The 19,147-nt window shown below is 35.8% G+C and overlaps 2 protein-coding genes across 2 annotated transcripts; one reads left to right on the top strand and one right to left on the bottom strand.

Moving 5' to 3' along the window:
- Window positions 1-173: 173 nt before the first annotated feature.
- Window positions 174-5,516, bottom strand: LOC118262290 (serine/threonine-protein kinase polo). Its single transcript, XM_050697649.1, has 10 exons — window positions 5,277-5,516; window positions 4,340-4,564; window positions 3,936-4,140; window positions 3,499-3,691; window positions 2,347-2,573; window positions 2,100-2,236; window positions 1,828-2,009; window positions 1,611-1,744; window positions 1,411-1,523; window positions 174-1,301 (listed from the first exon to the last, which is right to left on the bottom strand). The coding sequence occupies exons 1-10, from the start codon at window positions 5,373-5,375 to the stop codon at window positions 1,107-1,109; spliced, it is 1,710 nt and encodes a 569-aa protein (XP_050553606.1). The 5' UTR covers window positions 5,376-5,516; the 3' UTR covers window positions 174-1,106.
- A 1,269-nt stretch (window positions 5,517-6,785) lies between these two features.
- LOC118262291 (uncharacterized) lies at window positions 6,786-19,143 on the top strand. Its single transcript, XM_050697651.1, has 19 exons — window positions 6,786-7,467; window positions 9,472-9,587; window positions 9,810-9,971; window positions 10,076-10,213; window positions 10,303-10,406; window positions 10,507-10,634; window positions 10,738-10,878; window positions 11,018-11,113; window positions 11,207-11,318; window positions 11,576-11,715; window positions 15,842-15,987; window positions 16,803-16,933; window positions 17,029-17,107; window positions 17,207-17,416; window positions 17,697-17,787; window positions 17,972-18,025; window positions 18,103-18,196; window positions 18,282-18,394; window positions 19,022-19,143. Exons 1-19 carry the CDS (start codon window positions 7,371-7,373, stop codon window positions 19,111-19,113), a joined length of 2,244 nt encoding a protein of 747 aa, XP_050553608.1. The 5' UTR covers window positions 6,786-7,370; the 3' UTR covers window positions 19,114-19,143.
- The last annotated feature ends 4 nt before the right edge of the window (window positions 19,144-19,147 follow it).

Raw genomic sequence — 19,147 nt, 5'->3', positions numbered from 1 at the left:
CTTCTTGAATTTATAGTGACATGACAAAATATGTTCCTAAAAATTACCAGAACATTCCACTTTCACAAACTGCCTCAACATGAATTTATTATTGTTGGGATATTTTTGTACAAATTATCACTACTGAAATAAAGTTGGAATGAATTAAATTGTAAAATTGAAATACAAACTGCTTTTATTTTCCTAATAACTTTATTGTCAAATAGTTATTGTTATTATATTACAATGAGAGAGGTAACAGACCTCAGAGAAACTTGTGTTATACAAATTACCAAGTGCTTCAAAACCATCGAATTTTGTAATAATACTGACGCTTCACATATCCAGCTCATAAGAGTTATGACATAATTTAGAATAAATCAATGGTGTAGTGACATCGTCTTGTCGGTGTAATTATAAGTAAATCAAATAACGCATTATCCGATGTTACTGAAGCACAGAAACAAGTTATAAAAATATTGCTATAAAACTAAATAAAAAACTCCAAACGCAACCCGCTCGCACCGCAGCCCTCAGTCATGGTGCTCTCAATCAACTATATTAGGTATACATATCAAGAGAGGTTCAACTAAAATTTAACTTTAAATCTAAGGCAATCACTAACGCGACGAGCTGTCCATACGTTTGTCATGTGATAAGTACCTAAGTTTACAGAACAGATGAGAATAGTGAACTTGAGTATATTTTATATTCACTATTAATTCATCCATGTTCTATCTATAGATATTATAAAAATCTAAGATGACAGTAAATGGACAATCTCCAATGATTGGCAGTATGATGTTGACACGTCATCAACAAGGCTTACAGTTTTTTTGTAAGACGAATACTAAATAAATAATAATAGAGATAAAATCGGTGGACATAAAAGTAATTCTTTAGAAAAAAAAACTTACTGAAATTGATTTTTGAGACGAAATAAACTTTAACAAAATCATGTATGTTGCTAATAAACTAACAAATGAAACAATGGGCGTAGAATCACCTCTAGTGTACTAACCCTATACATAGAACGTTAATCTCCCGCGAGATTGTCTAATTAAGTATAGGTAAATATTAAATTCATTTAATTAATTATTATGTACCAAGTAGGCAAAGTGTCGTGACTAACAGAGCTTATTAGCTAGTACACTGTTTAGTTTCTCCAGTGCATATGTTAGGTTTGTGTAAAGCTTCTTATCACAGCCGTGCTCCTCAATTGTGCTGAAGCGGAATGTTCTGAAGTTCTTTTCCACGTCAATGTAGGTGACTGCTTGCATCAGTGGACACAGGATGATCTTTGTGTGGTCTTGGAAGTTTATCTGTTGATAGAAATGTTATTATAGTAAGAAAAATATAATACTGAAATCATTAAGTGCACTGATCATATGAATTGATTCGAGGATCAAAGCTTTGCATTTAAATAGTTACCTGAAGTGTTCCATTAGTCAGGTACATGATAACTGCCAGGGTGGTCCTGAACCACTGGTGCAAATGTGGTAATCGAGACAGTCCATCACTCTCTCTAACTGGCACTGATGCACCTGTGAAAAAGAATAAGGTGTAACTCATTGTTGTAACTATCTTATTAATATATTCTGTGTTCATTTTAAATTTAATATATATTTTACCAGCTTTCATAAGATGCTCAGTCATATATCTTCTGAAATATGTGAGAAGTTTCATCTTCTTGTCAAGTTCTGTTGGATATTCGCGCATCGTCATATACTGTTCCTGGCCCTGCCGGTTGATGTAGTGCACATTCCTGTATACGAAAAATGAAATTAGTAAAAACATGTTTTCGCCTTATGTATGCTGTAATTTTATATTCTCTCGCAATATACTCACAGTCCATTAGCCAGCATAATGAGCTTGGTGGTGTCGTTGAACATAACGCCGACGCTCTCATCGCACAGCTGGTAGCCGAAGCCATACTTGTCGCTGTAATCCACCCATTTCCCCACCCACACCAACGGCTGGGCTGCAGGATCGCTCAATTCATCCGTTAGACACTCAGGACGGCATTTCAGCTATAAAAAGTAAATATAAAATATATAAGTTGTTTCAACAATTTTATAGAAGGTTTAACTAAACATCTTAGTGTCATGTTTATTTCATACCTTGCTAACAAGCAACGAGGCAAGTTGATCGCGAAGTGCAATCAGGTTCTGTCTGTGTGAAGTCGGTTCCACTGCGCGCGGTTCTGCGGGGATCGCTTCGCGCTTCACTGGCGAGTCCACGGCCATCGCCACGTGATCTGTAATTTTGAATAAGTTGAATTTGGGTACTATAACTTAATAATATGTTCTGGTATTAGATAAATATGATATTGAAAGAAAGAAGATCATTATAACATTAGATACACACCATTAGTGTTAACCTCGTTGAGTGGTCGGCGGTGCAGCGCGATGCCCTCCAGCTGGTCGGTCCTGGGCGCCGTAGTGAGGCAGGAGAGTGGGAGTGCGGCGGGCATGATGCCGGACGAGAAGAACTCGTGCTGCAGCAACTTATCAACAGACGGCCGTCGCGCGGGGTTCGATTGCAACTGCAATACAATCATCGATGCCGCGGGCTTGCGCAGTGATGATGGGATCCTGAATAACAACGGTTTTGTTAATATTCAATCCTCTATTTCATTACTGTTAATTATTAAAAGTTATAAGTTATTTGTCTGTACCTAAACCGGCAGAGTTATTCACAAGAATTATTAACACTAGAGCTGAAATATTCACAAAAGCTAAACACACATTTAAGTACTTGATGAATGAAATAAACAACACAGTGTAAGACGTCATTAAAGCAACAGGTATCACTGGTTCCCTTGCTGGTAATAAGTGGATGTAACACGTAAGACGCAGGTAGCCGCGTCACCATCACCATATTATTGGTTCTGATCCACCTGTAGCGCTGGTTGACGGTATTATCGTCGACTAATGCGCGCGCGTACCGACTACCCAACGAGTGCCAGGGACCCGTGCAACATATGCTCAGCGCTAGGTACACTCCCTCACTATTTAACAATACAAAGTTCATCCTTTTAATACATGTTTCAAATTCATATTGTAATGGTGGGGCTTTCAGTGCGGCTGCAATCAATAACTGATAACTAATTTGTTTGTTTCTATCTTAAACTCTTGTCCTATATTATGTTAAATTCGTGATAACAAATAATTTAGAATGTTTACATTTATAATTTGTATAAGATTAAACAAGACTTGTGGTACTGGTTTTTCTGTAATAATAATATTCGCGCGCCATTATTTACACCGTTTTATTTAGCAGCAAACTTGTTTGAATTGGCGCGAAACTAAAAAAAGTTTTAAAACAGATGACTGTTACAAATAAATTATGTTATTTATAGGAACTTCAACAGATCTTTGGATTTACAGTAATGTAATTTCCAATAAACTTTTCCAAAAAGTGTCATTGAACTTTGACTTACGGAATGTTCCCAATGAGAATCGAATTAGAAGTAATTGAATATTTATCTATGTAGGTTACATAATTTGAAGTACCAACCTGTATTCACACTGTTTGATCCTCTTGTACGTATCCTTGAGTGTGGAAGTCTCAAATGGCGGCTTGCCAACAAGCAGCGTATACATGATGCACCCCAGACTCCAGATGTCCACTTCGAAGGAATGTCCCTTCTTCGTCAGTATCTCTGGTGCTATGTAATTTGGTGTGCCGCATAATGTCTGTTTCCTCTCCCCTGTAAGGTGAATGTTGTTAAATTGTTATATTTTCTGTCATGATAGTTGGTACAACGTATAATGATCTGAGATTAGTTATGTGAATTCAGTAGAAGACTTTCTACCTTGTGTACCAGTGTCTTGTCCAGTAGAAAGCATTGTCTAAGAAATTAATTATGATTAAAATAAGATTAAGCAAAACATTCTATGTTAACCATTTGGCTGCAAAATCTCAAACGCCTCTGATGACATGAAAATACTAACCTTCATATTCGATTCTAGCAGCAAGTCCAAAATCTCCTATTTTGACATGGAGGTCATCATCAAGGAACAAGTTCCCAAGCTTCAGATCTCTGTGGATGATACGCTTGCTGTGCAGGTACTGCACTCCAAGGAGTATTTGGTGCATATAGAATCTTGTCTCTGGTTCCGTGATGGCTTTTCTTCTCTTGTGCAATTCCATCATTGACTGTATGAGAGAGATAACATAAATCTTAAGATGTTAGGTTTTGAAAAGTTGGCTTAAGTATCAAACAAAAGGAAAACTAGTTGGATTTATTAAAAATAATATACTGTTCTTAGAACTACATCTTGATTACTTACTTCTTATTCTTGTTATGATAACTAAAGTACAGACATGCAGTTCTAGATACTGTCAAAATACTTACCCGTCTCTTACACAACTCAAGAATGATGTAGATATTGAGTGAGTCTTCAAAGAAGCTGTGGAAGCCAACCACATGCTTGTGCTGCAGCGATCGGTGGATGGATATCTCCTGAGCCATTTTCTCCTTCTGACTTGACTTCACCATCAGTTTCTTGGAAACTATTTTCCCCGCCCATACTTGGTTAGTGGCTATGTCTTGTATCTCATAACATTTAGCAAAGCCACCCTAGAATGTATAAGAATTGGTCAGTTACAAGACCCAAAGGGTGATGATATGAAATCAGTATGAGTACTAAAACATTAGGTTTCATAATGGATCAGTGAGTATTCTTAGGAATTATAGTAAGACTGTAGAAGTAGACAATAGTAGAATATTACTCAATTAAAACTTGGTTATTGTAATAGACATGGTCTTTTATATGGTAAATGATATCTCTATTTTGATAAGAGCAGTTACAACGACGTTAAACTAATTAATTGACCAATGTTTGCCTAACATCTATTTTTATCTATTTGTCTAGGTTTGCGTTAAATGAACATAATCAACGTTGTTATTAAACATTGATAAACCTAGAAGCAAACTTATTGAACACTCGAAACGAAAGCCATCAATAGTGCACCTGTTATTTTATGCAACGTATTTAAAATGTAACCGACAAATTATGAATCTATCTCCTTATCAAGAACTAAATATTCTAAATGATTACAAGTTAGGTGTAATGGTTGTGGATGGGCAATTAAGATACAATTAAACAGTAATTTAGTTTAACGGTTAACGTTTGTATTCCTATAAACGTAACAGGTGCTAACTTCGTTAAAAGTGTTTCGAAAGTTGACGCTCCAACATCATATAGGCTTATTTTATATAGAATTCTACTCAGAATCATATACAAAGAAAAATAACCACAAAAATGATTAGAAAATGGTGAAAAACTTACCTTGCCAAAGAATCGTAACCTCTGATAGGTGCAGTTCGTCTGGGGATCGTGGATAATTTCCGGAATTTCTTTCTTTTCGTCTTCTTTAATCGACGTCATTTTAAACTAGCTTAAAATATAAAATTATAAGTGAAATAAAGTTATGATTAACAATAAACTATTGATGATTGTTGACAAATTCACAAAGGAGATTTCAAACGGCCATACGTTTGAACTTTGAAGCAACTTTGAAGGCTATTTGAACGGTTTGGTTGCGTGTCCAATCACAGAAGAGCATTTTCTACCAATGTTGCTACCTGTCATTAATAATCACTACACATTGCTAAGAATTTTTTAACATTTGTGTTTTAAAATGTTAATAAATAAATAGAAATAAACTGTGGGGTTAACTATATTTAATATGTACTAACATGAATTATTTTTTTACATTTTAAAATTTTTATTGGTAGAAACCGAAAAAAGATAAATGATTTATATTAAGAGTTAAAGTTTGGCAACATTATTGTAACTGTGTTTCATTTTATCTCTTTTCATCGTAGCAAAGATGAATGAGGTAAGAAGGAGAAGGGAGTATAGATCCTATTTACGGTGCGGCAAATTCAAAATATGAGTTTTTCTTATTTTTTGATTTCGTTAGTGCTTTGCAGGCTAATGAAACTCATGATGTAAAAGTTTAAGTTTAAGTTTTTAAAGTCGGTTCATTCGCACCGACCAATCAGAGCGCCGAACGCGCTTTCGTTTCGTTTTCGTTCAACGTAAAGCAAACTCGTACTAAGGGTACAGAACTAAACCGAAGATAGGAAGACTCCTTGCTGCGACCGAGGAAGCAGTCAAATCAACGAGTCATCGAACAATTCGGTTTGGGGTATTATTATATTTTTAATAAACTTCGTACCTATTTAATGCTTGTTAGGCACATAAATATACGGTAAAGTGATATATCATCAATTCACATTAGCATATGAAGACACATTACGGTACTTTGTAATGAGTAGGTAAATATAGGTAGGCATGTAGATCCACTAAAATATTCTTCCGGCGACGCGACAAAATAAGATCCATACTTATCTATATCCTTTATGAGTATAAGTTTACTTTACGTACTTTTACTTTAGAGCGCGTTTGGCGCTCTGATTACTCTGATTGGCCGGTTTGATTAAACCAACCAATCAGAGCACCGAACGTAAAGCAAACTTGAACTAAGGATACTGCTTGGAGTCCTCAGTCGGCGCAACGTGTTCTTTCATTGTCCCCTACCCTATCATAAACTTTTCTTTTCTTTCTTTATATTAAATTCGTCACACAATTTACTCATGTTTACATTGGCCGTCCATTTCTTTTACCATCATTTTTCATCCCTTGGTTTCAACTCTAATTAAAATAATTTACTTATTTAATTTTGACGATGACGTAGACGATACTTAGTATGCACTTGTATAGCATTAATGTTATTTATTTGCAATGAACTTAAGAATTTACCTGCATAGGAGGTAAACGGGATTAACTCCGATCTGGGAATTAAATTATTATTTAATTAATTAGGGAAAACAAAGATTCATCATCGAATAAACTGCACTTGTCTACTTGTATTCTTTGTTTATAGTGAGATCCTATTTCAGTAATTCGAATTGAGTGATTCACATAATGTTTTATCTCGAATAAACTTCCTGGCAAAAGTGAGTAGGTACTTACTAAGTAAGTGCTACGGAATTTTTTGCAAAGCTTGAAAATAAATCTCTGCGGCCAAGGGGTTTCCCTAAGGTCTCAGTTGACGTTGAAATTAATAAGACAATATTTATTAAGAATTACTCAGCATAATTATCGAGCCAATACTTCGATGTCCTGAAGGACGCTGATATCGAGAACTTGAAATACTTAGGTGGCTCATGCGAATCATTGTATAAAAGCGTTTGTTTGCGGTAGTCAATGTCACAGGCAGGCAGCGTTGTACTCGTGCCCGGTTTTGTGCGATAAATTATTATTATTGTAATTAGTAAAAAATAAAATACAATATTGCTCGAACAGTTTCGATTAAAAATACTGGTATTTAATAAAATAAAAGCGAATAAAAAAGTAAAAAACTTTTTTTCAAAAATGGAACGTTTCGGAAGTTGTGTTTTGTTGATTAGTGTATTGTTGGTTTTAAATATTGAAAAAAGTTATCAACACGCGTGGGTGACTACTGACGAATGTAAGTTGTTTTTAATTAATTATAAATTAACATTGACACCTTAACTCATTTAAAATGTCCTTGACATAAACATTGATTGATGTTTGACAATGCGTCTGATTATTTTATTTGTTTTCCCTCGTCTTTGTTCGTGATATGAATGTTGATCTATCGTAATTTGGCGGGAACATCCGATTAGATGGTTTCGTGTAGATAATAATTTTCAATGAATCTGTTAATAACATGCGTGTATGTGTAATCTTACGATCAATTAAATAGTTTCACGTAGTTAAGAGTCAGTTTGGGAGTAATTTTTGTACTCTAAACTTGTGTTCTAATCATAAATTACGTGGTCATTGGTACTTAGGAGAATGTTAGGCGTTGGATAATAGTAAAAATGTGAAATTAATTATGTTTGTGAAAGATGTGACTGCAATAATACTGATTTGTCCTGTGTTTTATTTTCGTCCAGGTAAAAAGTAACTGAGTAATAGTTGCGTAGCGTAGCTATTATTATTCTATTAGGTAATGTGAAGTGTAGGTAAAGGTAAATTAATGTTTGGTTTGTGGGGGATGTAACAGCATCGAGGTAAATAAAATTGATTCATACCTGGTGCACGATATAGGATAGTATAGATTACTTTTTATGCCAATTTCACATAAGGAATATTCATTTACTTGCGTATAGGTATGTAGTAGGGAGATAGGCACTATAACCTAGACCTATAGTCAGGATATTAAAATCTGGTAGTTAACCTACTTCGCCATATTTATGTAGGCACTTTTTAGTACCCATAACCCATATAGGTAATAAAAATCATTACCCTAGGTTTTACAGTTAGATATTAACATTCTTATATTTATAGGTATGACAATGACACATTTTATATTTTTTGTCTATAATTTCGGTGGGAAAGTACATAAGCCCCTACGTAAGCTAGCTAGATAGATTAAAAGTGGGTATAAAAACAAGTACTAAGTGGTATAAAAACAAAATAGGAACCTAATTTTATCTGCAGTTAGAATGACTCACATGACCGTTTCATTGCTAATAAAAACTATAAACAAGAAGTGTCCGTTAATAAGGCATGTCGTTCAAATCGCAATGCCAATAGTGAGCGTAGTATTGTATGGCACTAATTTTATTCATGGCATGTCACGGTCTCATGATGCACTGTAGTACTGCGACAGACAGCGATTGTGTGAGGACACATTAATATTTACTCACTACCCGTAAACAACCACTAAAAAGGATTCAAATTGTAATTAACACTGGATCACTATGGATTTGCACACATCGTTTAAATAAGGAGGACATAATCGGGACATTACATGTCTTAAAATACAGTTTCTTCTGCACTAAGCTAGCATGTTCCACAAAACTGGTAGGTAAATAGGCTTTTGCAATATTGCATGCTGGTACGATATTGCGAGGGCGCGGACGCAAACTGTCTACTCGAAGACAAACTCGTACGATCGCATCGCGTGCTAAAGCTGCCGTGCAACTGTGTACTTGCTAAGAAACTGTCCTTATTCAATACGTCTTCACGACATGACTTGGTCGAGGTCAGGAAAATGTCGAGTCGTCAGCGTTGTCTTGGAAACTGCGCTCGTTTTGGCCGAAGGGCGTATGGGAATAAAATCCGCACGCATAGGTTTTTGATGCAAGGTGACTGTTACTAAACCGTACCGTAGCGTACAAAGGTACAATACATGCAGTGCCTGATCTTAGTTTTTAGATATTATACTTACTATGATACAAGAACTATGAACTACCATTCCACAAACAAAGAAGAAAACTATTCCATTCCTTAGAATTTAGGTACTTAAGAAAAAACCCATAGAAACAAATATATTAAGTAAAGCTGAAATCCCTCGCCTTTCCCTAGGGAATAGAAAAAGAGTTTTCGTTTCGACGACTTCCTGTAGCGGTTTTACAAAGAAATCCTTATAAATTATTTAAAACAATACTTAAGGCTATTTTTTAGCGACCGATCCTTCAATTGTAAATGTTTTTATTCGCAGTGGAGAACCACATCAACCCTGAAGATCTTCTAGAATTTGCAAATTTTAACCAGCACAATGACACGACCAAAATTGGTGATATCGGTGATGATGCAGTCGGGTTCGCAGATGCCGTGGTAAGCTTGTATCCTCATATAAATCGTAAAAAACCGTCCAAAAAATTTTAACAAGGATACATTTTATGAGAAGAAGAATATGAAAGAAAAGATATTGGTGATGAGATGGCGACCGATAAGGTTGAATGAATAAAAGACAGATATTGTGCTGAGTTGCCGACGAAGTAACTTAGGGTAAGAGTTGGAAATGGTCTTATATTTCTAGTGAAAATATTTTGACAGGAAACAACAACTGGCCTTCCCGTACCGGGCACAGTCGACTGTTTCGGCTTGGGCACACTGTCACGGCAGATTGTAAGCCTCTTCAATATGAGACCAGATTCATCTGACGAAGTTAACACGCACTTTTACTTTTCATCGCGAACTATGCCTACCAGGATGCAGGTAAGTCGAAGAAAAAACTTTCGAATCTTTAATATTTACACACCTATTAAAGTATTGTGTTCTGTTTGTATTAACAATAAGTTTTCAATATGTTTTTCTTGTAGGTGTTTCCTGGTTCCCAATTCGGTCTCGAATGGGTGGACTTCAAACCGAATAGAAAGACAGTGATGATTATTCATGGCTTCATGAGTCACAGTAATGCATCTTGGGTTAATGACATGACTAAAGCGTTTCTGGAATGGGTGAGTTTTTGACAAGGACTCCGGTTTGTTTGTTTAGCTTATCTCGGTTACAAATGTCAAAATATAATATTATTTTGCGTGTTTTTAAGGCGGATGTGAACGTCATTGCGGTAGATTGGAGTGGTGGTGGGAACACTTGGAAGTATTGGAGGGCAGTGGCCAACACGAGGAGAGTAGGCTCTGATATTGTTGGGTAAGAAAGTGTTAAAGATATTCGGACACAAAGCAGAGTAGAAAGAAATTAAGTTCTACGTGGTCGTAACAGAAGTTTACAAGGCTCATCATGTTTTCAGATTCATGCGTAGAATGATGACAGAAACTGGAGTAAGAACGAAAGACATGCACTTAGTTGGACACAGTCTAGGAGCTCATATCGCTTCGTATGTATCTTACCACTTGGGAAAAGTTGCACGAATTACAGGTTAGTACTGAAAATACTATCGCTTATTTCTCTAGTAAGACCTCTTAGAGAGTAAAAATGGTAGTTTTAAGATCTATGCCTATATTTTGTTTCTATTTCCCAGGCCTAGATCCAGCTCAGCCATGTTTCTGGACAACAGACTCTACGGAACGTCTGGACCCTCAAGACGCGGACTTTGTAGACATTATACACACTAACGGACGACTGCTCTCGAGGATAGGCTTCGGCTTTCCTGATCCTAATGGTAAGCGCACCAATATGCATTCTACGGCGTTACACAAGTTAGTTTATTTAACCGATTCTTTGGATTATGATAAGAGATATCTACCTACAAGTATTCGTCATTATTCAATATTTACGTGATTATTCTTTGTCCTTCTCAGGTCACGCAGACTTCTATCCAAACGGTGGCATGAAACAGCCGGGCTGTTACAACGAAACTACCTCCATATGGTCTCGGCTCATTCCATTTTCGTCCAGTAAGTCATATTAATACCTACAATCATTAACCGCTGTACATTTGCTTTTAGCGTTTTATAGCTCATACTTATATTTATTTGGTTTTCCTTTAGGACTTCAGCAAGCGATATGCAGTCACGGCCGCGCATATTTACTCTTCACTGAATCATTGATCAACCGTAACTGTACTTTTAGGGGACATAGGTGGGACTTGACATATGAAGGGTAAGTTCAACCAATAATATTACTATCTATGGATTAGCTGTATATGTGATGGCAGAGTAGACTATAGATTTGACCGAGATCAATAGCAGCGTTCTCTGACGACCCTTCTTATAAACTGTGATCTTTAATTCTTTTGCCAAGCATGGAGATTATGGCATCTTTTGTAGTAGAAGAGTTCTGTCCAGCAGTGGACTGTCTCGGACTATTGATGGTGATGGATGTAATCTAGACATTTCTTAATGGCAATATGATTCCAGGGTCAACGCCAGCTTGAAGGCTGCTTGCGACAGGGTGGGCTCATGTTCAGAGATGGGCATCAGAGCTGTGGGCGAGGGGAGATTGCCACGAGCCACGGGAGCGTACTTCGTACTGACTACTGATAAGGATCCTTACTGTCGTAAGTTTTATACAATATAGGTTCATTAATATTAGAGTTATTTAGATTTCATCATAGTATTGTCAGTGGTTTAAAATTGAATGAGAAGAAACCCTATAGAAATACGTTTCATCAACATGTAGAGTAAGACCTCCAGAAAGAATCTTTAGGCAATAAGGGAACCTACTTGCAAATGATAAATAAGTTATGATATATAAGTTATAATTATAAGTTATGATAATACGAAGTGCTCTGCATACGGTAGTACTATATATTACAGAAATAACATTTTTATAAACATCACATAAAAAGTAGCTACCCAACGGAAATAGGTATCGAGTACGCAGTGTTGTATAGGATTAATATTATAAAAATAAACATAAAAAGTATTATTATTTATTTAATTGTAGTTAGCAGTGGCACTCGTATTCATTATCTCTACACACTCATCAAGGGCATGGAATGAGTTCCGCCGCGTAAGCATCACGCTATGATGCTGAATACCTACTCTATCCATTATGATACCCTTACGTACTGCATACATTAACTGATTAGGTCATTAATATTTGTTTATAAAATAAAAAAAAAACTGCGTTTAAAAAATCGACTTCAAAAAACCAAAAACAAAAAGTTGAAACTAAAAAGCATAAAATGACTATTATAAGTACTAACTGATAGGTTAGAAGTCGGTGCCAATTTGGTAAATTATGGCGAAAAGCAACTATTTTCAGATTTCTGTAGAAAATCCTCATAATATTAGGTTCTGTTCTATCTTTATGACTTACACAGTTTAACTTGTGATTGTAAGGCGTAACTCTAACCCGCGTATTAGATTATTTAAGCTCTTGTAACCTTTTTAATGGCAATGTATTGTCTTAACTATATACGCTTATCTTTAAGATATTAAACGAATGTTTCCTCTTTCAGCCACCGAGTGGGAACGCCGGCACCCTCAACCAGAACTCCTGATAGACCTTCGCAAAGGTTTCCTTTTGGACCAGCTGAGGAAGACCACTTCGAAGGCAACTGAATCTGCTATTTACGCAGACCCTATGGAGAAGGACCTGAGTGTTGTCCCTCTTACTACTACTACACAAAAGAGTTGGTTCCAGAAGTGGTTTGGTAAATAAATGTTACCAGAATCGACTGACTTTTATAATGAAGACTTTTAAGCCATGTTTCATTAGGACACCCTTGTTTGGACGACCACGTCGCGCACCCAGAAAAAAAATGGTTAAATATAGTTTTATGGAAGGTATTTTCTCTGGTGTCAATTTTGTTACGCAAGAAACTGCTTATTGGCAATCTAATCAATTCTGTTGTCTCTCTGTATGTTTATGTCCGTTGCATGACTGGTCTTGCAACCATAAGAGTCCTGAAGAAATAAAGTTCTTAAAAATGCAACTGGGACTGAACAAATGATTATCATGTATGTATTTTTAAATGTTTATTTAGTAGATAGTTAGGTTCTACGACAGCCTAATGTAAAGAGAGGATGTACTGACTGAAGAATTGGTATTGGTAAGTAGAGATTGTGTTGATAGTGGTTTGTTGTACATATGGTATTTGTGGCTGTAATTAGTTGTAAAAGAATAAATATAAAAAGTCATATCATAATATAATATTAACAAGTAAAATCTAGATTTTGGTCATTGAGTATCTAAAAACGAATATGGATCTCTATTGTTTTAATGTAATTTGTGTATCTTGTCGCTTGCCTTGAAATCGTAGTGCATGAGTTTTGTTTCAATCATTTATGAATTACCCAAGTACTTAGTACTTATTGTTTAACTAGACGTAGTTATTAGTTTAAAAGCATACAAGTTGCATTTGTAATTGTTTATTTTTACACTATTTTAATAAAAGTTTTCAACAACAAATGGTATTTTAATCCACTCACAATATATCTAAGTGCCCAATCAAATGTCGTGTTATTCCACAAATTATTTAAGTACATACTTTAGCTAATTAACAAATGTTTAATCATTTCCCCCAATAATTATTCCCGTAGCATGAAATCGTGGCTTATTAAAAAGCTTTTAAAGGTATTACACTGTTTTTTAATAATATCTATCTGGTTTTATAAACATGCAATAGTTTTGTACAAGTTTGTAGCAATAAATCATAACTTAATTGCGATAGTAGTTTCAAAGTGTAGTGACATTTTATAGCAGGTACTTAACAAAAGTTTTGTCACGAATATGCGAGCCGCTGAAGTTGTGCGACGCGATAAAGAACCTCCACCTTTAGTGAAGTCGGTTAAAAAGAGGTTTATATTCTTTGGTCGGAGTAGTGGCGTGCATGGACTGCATTATTTGTTTGATGCGGATAGAAGTCTGATGTCCAGGTGGGAAGAGCTTATCATACATCTACAAGCGGACACCCGTGTCCTCTCTCACTCACTCCCATAATAGACGTTATTTCCAATGTTTAGAGACTATTTTTGTATGATCAAATTTTGCTCGTTCAGCATAAAGTCTTCGTTTCGATCAGAATTGAGAAACTTCTGTTATCGTCATCAACTCGTTTATATCTATTGCTTGGTCACTGCAGTGCTTAAACAAATAGGTACCCACTATTTGGACGCAAATACTCGTACCTATGCTATTTTGGCAAATAATGAATGAAGTCTTATCTAAACACAATATTTAAGTAACCTGGTTTAATATTGTGCATTATGTAGGCTTCCTTATCTGTAATAACAGATTATCATGATAAAAGAAATAAATATCCAGGTAGGGAATCAGAAAAAAGGAGCTCGTTTTATTGAATGATGGCGGCGATTATAATGTAATTATTTATTGAATCCAGGGTATTCTGGTTGATGGTCCTGATTGCATGTTTCTTCTGCCTCTACCTGATGATGGAGGATACAGGAGACCTCAGAGTGAAAGTGAACTTCACTCCTGATACTCTCTACTTAAACTGGACCACTACGTTTCCAGGAGTGACTGTGTGTGAGGAGTATTCTACTAAGTTGGCGTTAAGGAAATTTACTAAACTGTACCGTAAGTATATGTGAACAGGTAAGAGGAATTATTGGTAGATGAGGTGAAGAAATTGTGGCCATTTCTTTATATTATATAGACATAAGTCTAAACCTCAGACAGGTGGTATTTCATTAATAATACACATTAATTAGTAACTGTTTATTGCACGTATCTAAGTATTTCAGGAACAGTTGTCTTCATTAAAGTAGATCTATAGAGTTCCAATAGTAGGTTGTAACATGAATTGTACTCGAAAATAATTATTCTTATTCATTCATCAGAAGTGCAAGTAGGTCTAGGTACTTCATTTACTCAATGGCTAGCTATCATCAATTATCCTTGTTGTCATCACAGTTTTTGTAAGTATTTGATTATTGGCAATCTTGACACAAATTAATCATTAATTACTTTGCGGTTTCTGTGTTAGTTCCCACTGCTATGATTCTAATTAGTTCAAACAAGACAAACCGTGTTGATTCATAATAGCGGTCGCCATTATGATAATACGAGAAGTAAACAATAGAGTAGGTAGGGACCTAAATATAGACTGTACTCTTTAGGATTGGAATTAGTATTCTAGAAATAAATTGAGTTGTACTCGTACCTACCTAATAGTAAACAAATAAAAATATTTGTTAACGATCCATTGTCTAAAAATTTATATATTTTTTTATAAACCTATTTGTTAGGTCGGTTTATGAATGCCGGGCTCGCTTGAAAAATACAATATTGCTGTGCAAATAAAGTTAAAAGCAACATTTCGTGACTAAACATTTTGTATTTTAAACGAATGAAATGGATAACAATGTAAAAAGTTTAGCTAGTTCAAAGTTATTCTGTTTTGAATTAAAGAGCATACATTTTACAAATTGCCTCATGTTTATGGTTTCAATTTATTACTAACTTTTGCCTGGGACTTCGTACCTAGGCGCAAACATAAGATAGGTTGCGTTTTTATCTGGTCTCGTGGGTGTTTCTAGAAACCTATCTTCGCTCCCTACACTCCCCGAGGAACAGAGACTTTAGGGCTTCGACTGAAATTTTGTGTGTTCCTTGTGCATACACTGTAAGCCAAATTCCAGTTTCCTACGCTAAAGGGTGTTGTTTATCAGTCAGTCATTCAGTAACGGGAAAGTTAAACAAACGATTGATTTCAGCGGACCTCCTGAGCCCTTTGGACTATGATTTCCGTTGGTACCTGACGGATACTCTGTTTGGTCGTGGCCAGTGCTCCCACGCCACTTGTATATCGTGTGGTTCGTCTGTAGCTTGTGATGTGCCGTGGAGAACAATCATTGAACGAGTAAGTTATTTTAGGGAGCAAACGACTCTTTCGAAAGATGACGTTGATAAGATTTTTCAAGATTAAATTACAGTCTTTGAGAAAAGGTTTTTGCATAGAGAAAATAAGATAAGATACCAAAATGGTCGTTCCCTATTGTTTTATAAAAGCTGTTGTTAATCGTCATCGTCATAACAATAAGTTCCTGGTGGTTGAAAATACCTTCAACAATAATAAAACCCAACAGAACAAAATTGACAATCCAATATCCGAACAGTACTCATAGTGATCATAACTATGGAATCTAGCCAGTCTGATTCAGATACTAAGCCACAGATAAAGCAACTATAATGTCTGAGTAAAAATAACTTTAGTACGTAAGATCAACAAAAGTAAAAGTTGTAAAGGTTAGGTAGTGACTAAATAACTAGTTTTGTAGTTGTTTTTCTAAGTAAACTTACTTATTCCTTAAATAGATATTGTACGTATTGTGTTTAACATAAAGACTGGTCCTTATGGTTCTTAGTGAGTCATTAGTAGTTTGTAAGAGCAGGAAGTAAAAATTATTTGACTTTGAGTTCATGGAATTGCTTTGTGGTGGGGCTTTACGTTGCCCCTTAAGATATTTTTAATTTGTTTTCTCTGAGTTATTCTTAATAAAAGCGAAACTTTATATTTGATGGATATAAAAAATCATACTTTCATGATTAATTTCAAACCTGCAGATTTCTTCTAGTAACTATTTCTTAAAATTACCCATGTAAACATTACACATAGTTAATGAAAACCACAAACCTTAAAATTTCGTAGGACTCTATTCATAACTGACGCTTCAGGTTCACAAAAGCTGTCAGGAAATGGTGTCTGAGTGTCGGTATAACGATGTGGAGTTTCCATGTTGCGAATATTTCCGTGAAGTAGACTCGGAACACGGGCCTTGCTTCTCCTTCAACACTCTACAACACAAGTGAGTAATCTAATCTTTGTTATGATGATAAGATCATCGTGTGAACTGATACGGACGGACATAATTACAAATTGTTATCTGACATATATTTTTAGGGGAGAAAACAGCTTGTTTGATTTGAACAGAACCACTGGACCGGGAGTGTTGATGTTTCGCTTGCTGTCTGATGCTGAAGTAAGATTTTCCCTTGTTTGTCTCTAAAGAAGATAAAGGATTTTACAATAAGCTTTTTTACCCGACTGATTTATGTAATCTAGCTTTAATGTTTTCTAGATATCAATTCATAGTCCTGAAGAGTTGTCTACACAGTTTTTAGACGGCAAGTTGAAAGAAATAGTGCACACTTTCATAGAAAATCATGTGTCTTTCCTGTTCTCTGTGGTGGAGATTGTAAACGGTGAACAGTTGAAGACGGAGCCTATTGAAGTCAGGCAGTGCCGGTATCTGCATGAAGTACCTGATGATCTTCTTCACACTTATCCGGTAAATAGACATTAGGAATACCACCCAGCCAAAATCACAATTCGATGGGGCCCAGTAGCACTGATGCTTGATCGGGACTACCTAACGGGCTTACCGGGGATCCGGCTCGAAGGGCAGATGTAGCACTGGGGTGGTTTTTAGTCAGTAAGAGTCTGGCACTCCCTCTCGCTTCACTCAAGGCGGGAGAAGTCATTGGATGATTTTCCTCCCTTAAAGTGCCTGAATTACTTTTTTTTTGCTTAAAGTATGAAGTTGGATATAGTGTTTTGTACTTCTCCAGGTATATTCTTATGGAGCTTGTCGTTTAGCAGAAACAACTAAAGAATTCTATCAGCAATGTGGTTGTGTGCACCCAGTACGAGATCCTACATGTGAGTACCCATCACGGTGTCCCCTATAACTGAGCGTTAGCGCCTGTCCAATTGTTACACATTCGAATTGTATAGCGAAGTATTGATAAAGGAATTAGTTTAGGCGCTACTATAGTAAGCAGTGTATAAAATGATTTATAGCAATGGTACTAACACAAGTTTTACAAATGTTTGGTCTTTTCAGATAAAGAATTGTATTGTAATTATTCTGGAATAACCTGCTGGAACGTATATGAAGGTACTTACGATGATTTACGCTTTTAACTTTAAGATTCAAACGGGACTGGATACCTATGAGTGTTTTTTTTTTTTCAGGTCTAAAGGAAAAATTGGGTGCGGACAAAATAACAAAAGACAATTGTTTGCCTTCTTGTGTTGAAAGTGAACTTAAAACGATTCATTATTCCAAGTAAATTCCAACAATTATTAAAAATCATATTTAACTTGTTAGCTTTAGAGTTTAAAATCTTTAAAATTTGTTTTGTTGTTAACAGGAGATGGGAGAAAGATGAAAATAGTGTAGGTACGCTTGTGGAGGTTAGAATGGCATCATTGCCAACGCTACGATACCAAAGGAACTTGTTGCGAGACAAACTGGATTTAGTTGGTTAGTTATATTATTTGATACATAACTCAGTTCATAGGAACAAAAGTTACATGTAACGTTTTATGTCTTTCTTAACCTAACAATCGCAGTATCACACCATCACATCAACAGTGGTCACTGCTGACAAAAGGCCCCTTCTCACACGGCGAAGGTTTGAGCATTAATCACCACGCTTGCTGAATGCGGGTTGGCGATTACAAATTACAATTAGAAATTATAAGCCCGAATTTCCTCACTATGTATTTTCTTTATGGTTTGTCAGTGGTGTCTAAGTAATCTTAGAAAGTACATATAACTCGGAAATAGTTACATTGGTACTTGCCGTTGGTAGGTTTCGAACCGTCACTCACATGCATGAGAAGCGAGCGTTTTAAACCTCTGGGCACACACACCGAATTCTTATGGAAACAAAAATTGTGACGTTATGGTTCATCAAAGTAAAAAAATATAAGTCTGTAACTTTTCCATAAGATTGATTAAATAATTGTTGGTATACAATGTATTCGATATGTCATGTACACAAAGCAACTGTAACTAGTATACACCAACACATCGGCACAACTATCGCTACACATATGCGCATAGGTATCATTAAATTACTCATAATTATATTTTTTATTATCACAGTGGCAGTCGGTGGTATAGGCGGGCTGTTCTTCAGTGCATCTGTCCTGAGTTTATTGGAAGTATTTTATTTGATCCTTCGACCTATGTACTAACGATGAATAAAATAAACAGATTAACCTTAATCTA

The sequence above is a fragment of the Spodoptera frugiperda genome, chromosome 12, assembly GCF_023101765.2.
Source record: "Spodoptera frugiperda isolate SF20-4 chromosome 12, AGI-APGP_CSIRO_Sfru_2.0, whole genome shotgun sequence".
Lineage (NCBI taxonomy): Eukaryota > Metazoa > Arthropoda > Insecta > Lepidoptera > Noctuidae > Spodoptera > Spodoptera frugiperda.
Note: the sequence above shows the minus strand (reverse complement) of the source record. Positions and strands in the feature narration are given on the sequence as shown.

Bases quoted from the DNA above. Each gene is read 5' to 3' on its own strand.
- LOC118262290 (XM_050697649.1), bottom strand. From the start codon at position 5,375: ATGACGTCGATTAAAGAAGACGAAAAGAAAGAAATTCCGGAAATTATC. The intron at 4,565-5,276 runs GTAAGTTTTTCA...TATACATTCTAG, and splicing joins GGTTACGATTCTTTGGCAAG to GGTGGCTTTGCTAAATGTTA. The intron at 2,237-2,346 runs GTGTGTATCTAA...TCAAAATTACAG, and splicing joins CAACGAGGTTAACACTAATG to ATCACGTGGCGATGGCCGTG.
- LOC118262291 (XM_050697651.1), top strand. From the start codon at position 7,371: ATGGAACGTTTCGGAAGTTGTGTTTTGTTGATTAGTGTATTGTTGGTT. The intron at 10,214-10,302 runs GTGAGTTTTTGA...CGTGTTTTTAAG, and splicing joins CTAAAGCGTTTCTGGAATGG to GCGGATGTGAACGTCATTGC. The intron at 18,197-18,281 runs GTAAATTCCAAC...TGTTGTTAACAG, and splicing joins AAAACGATTCATTATTCCAA to GAGATGGGAGAAAGATGAAA.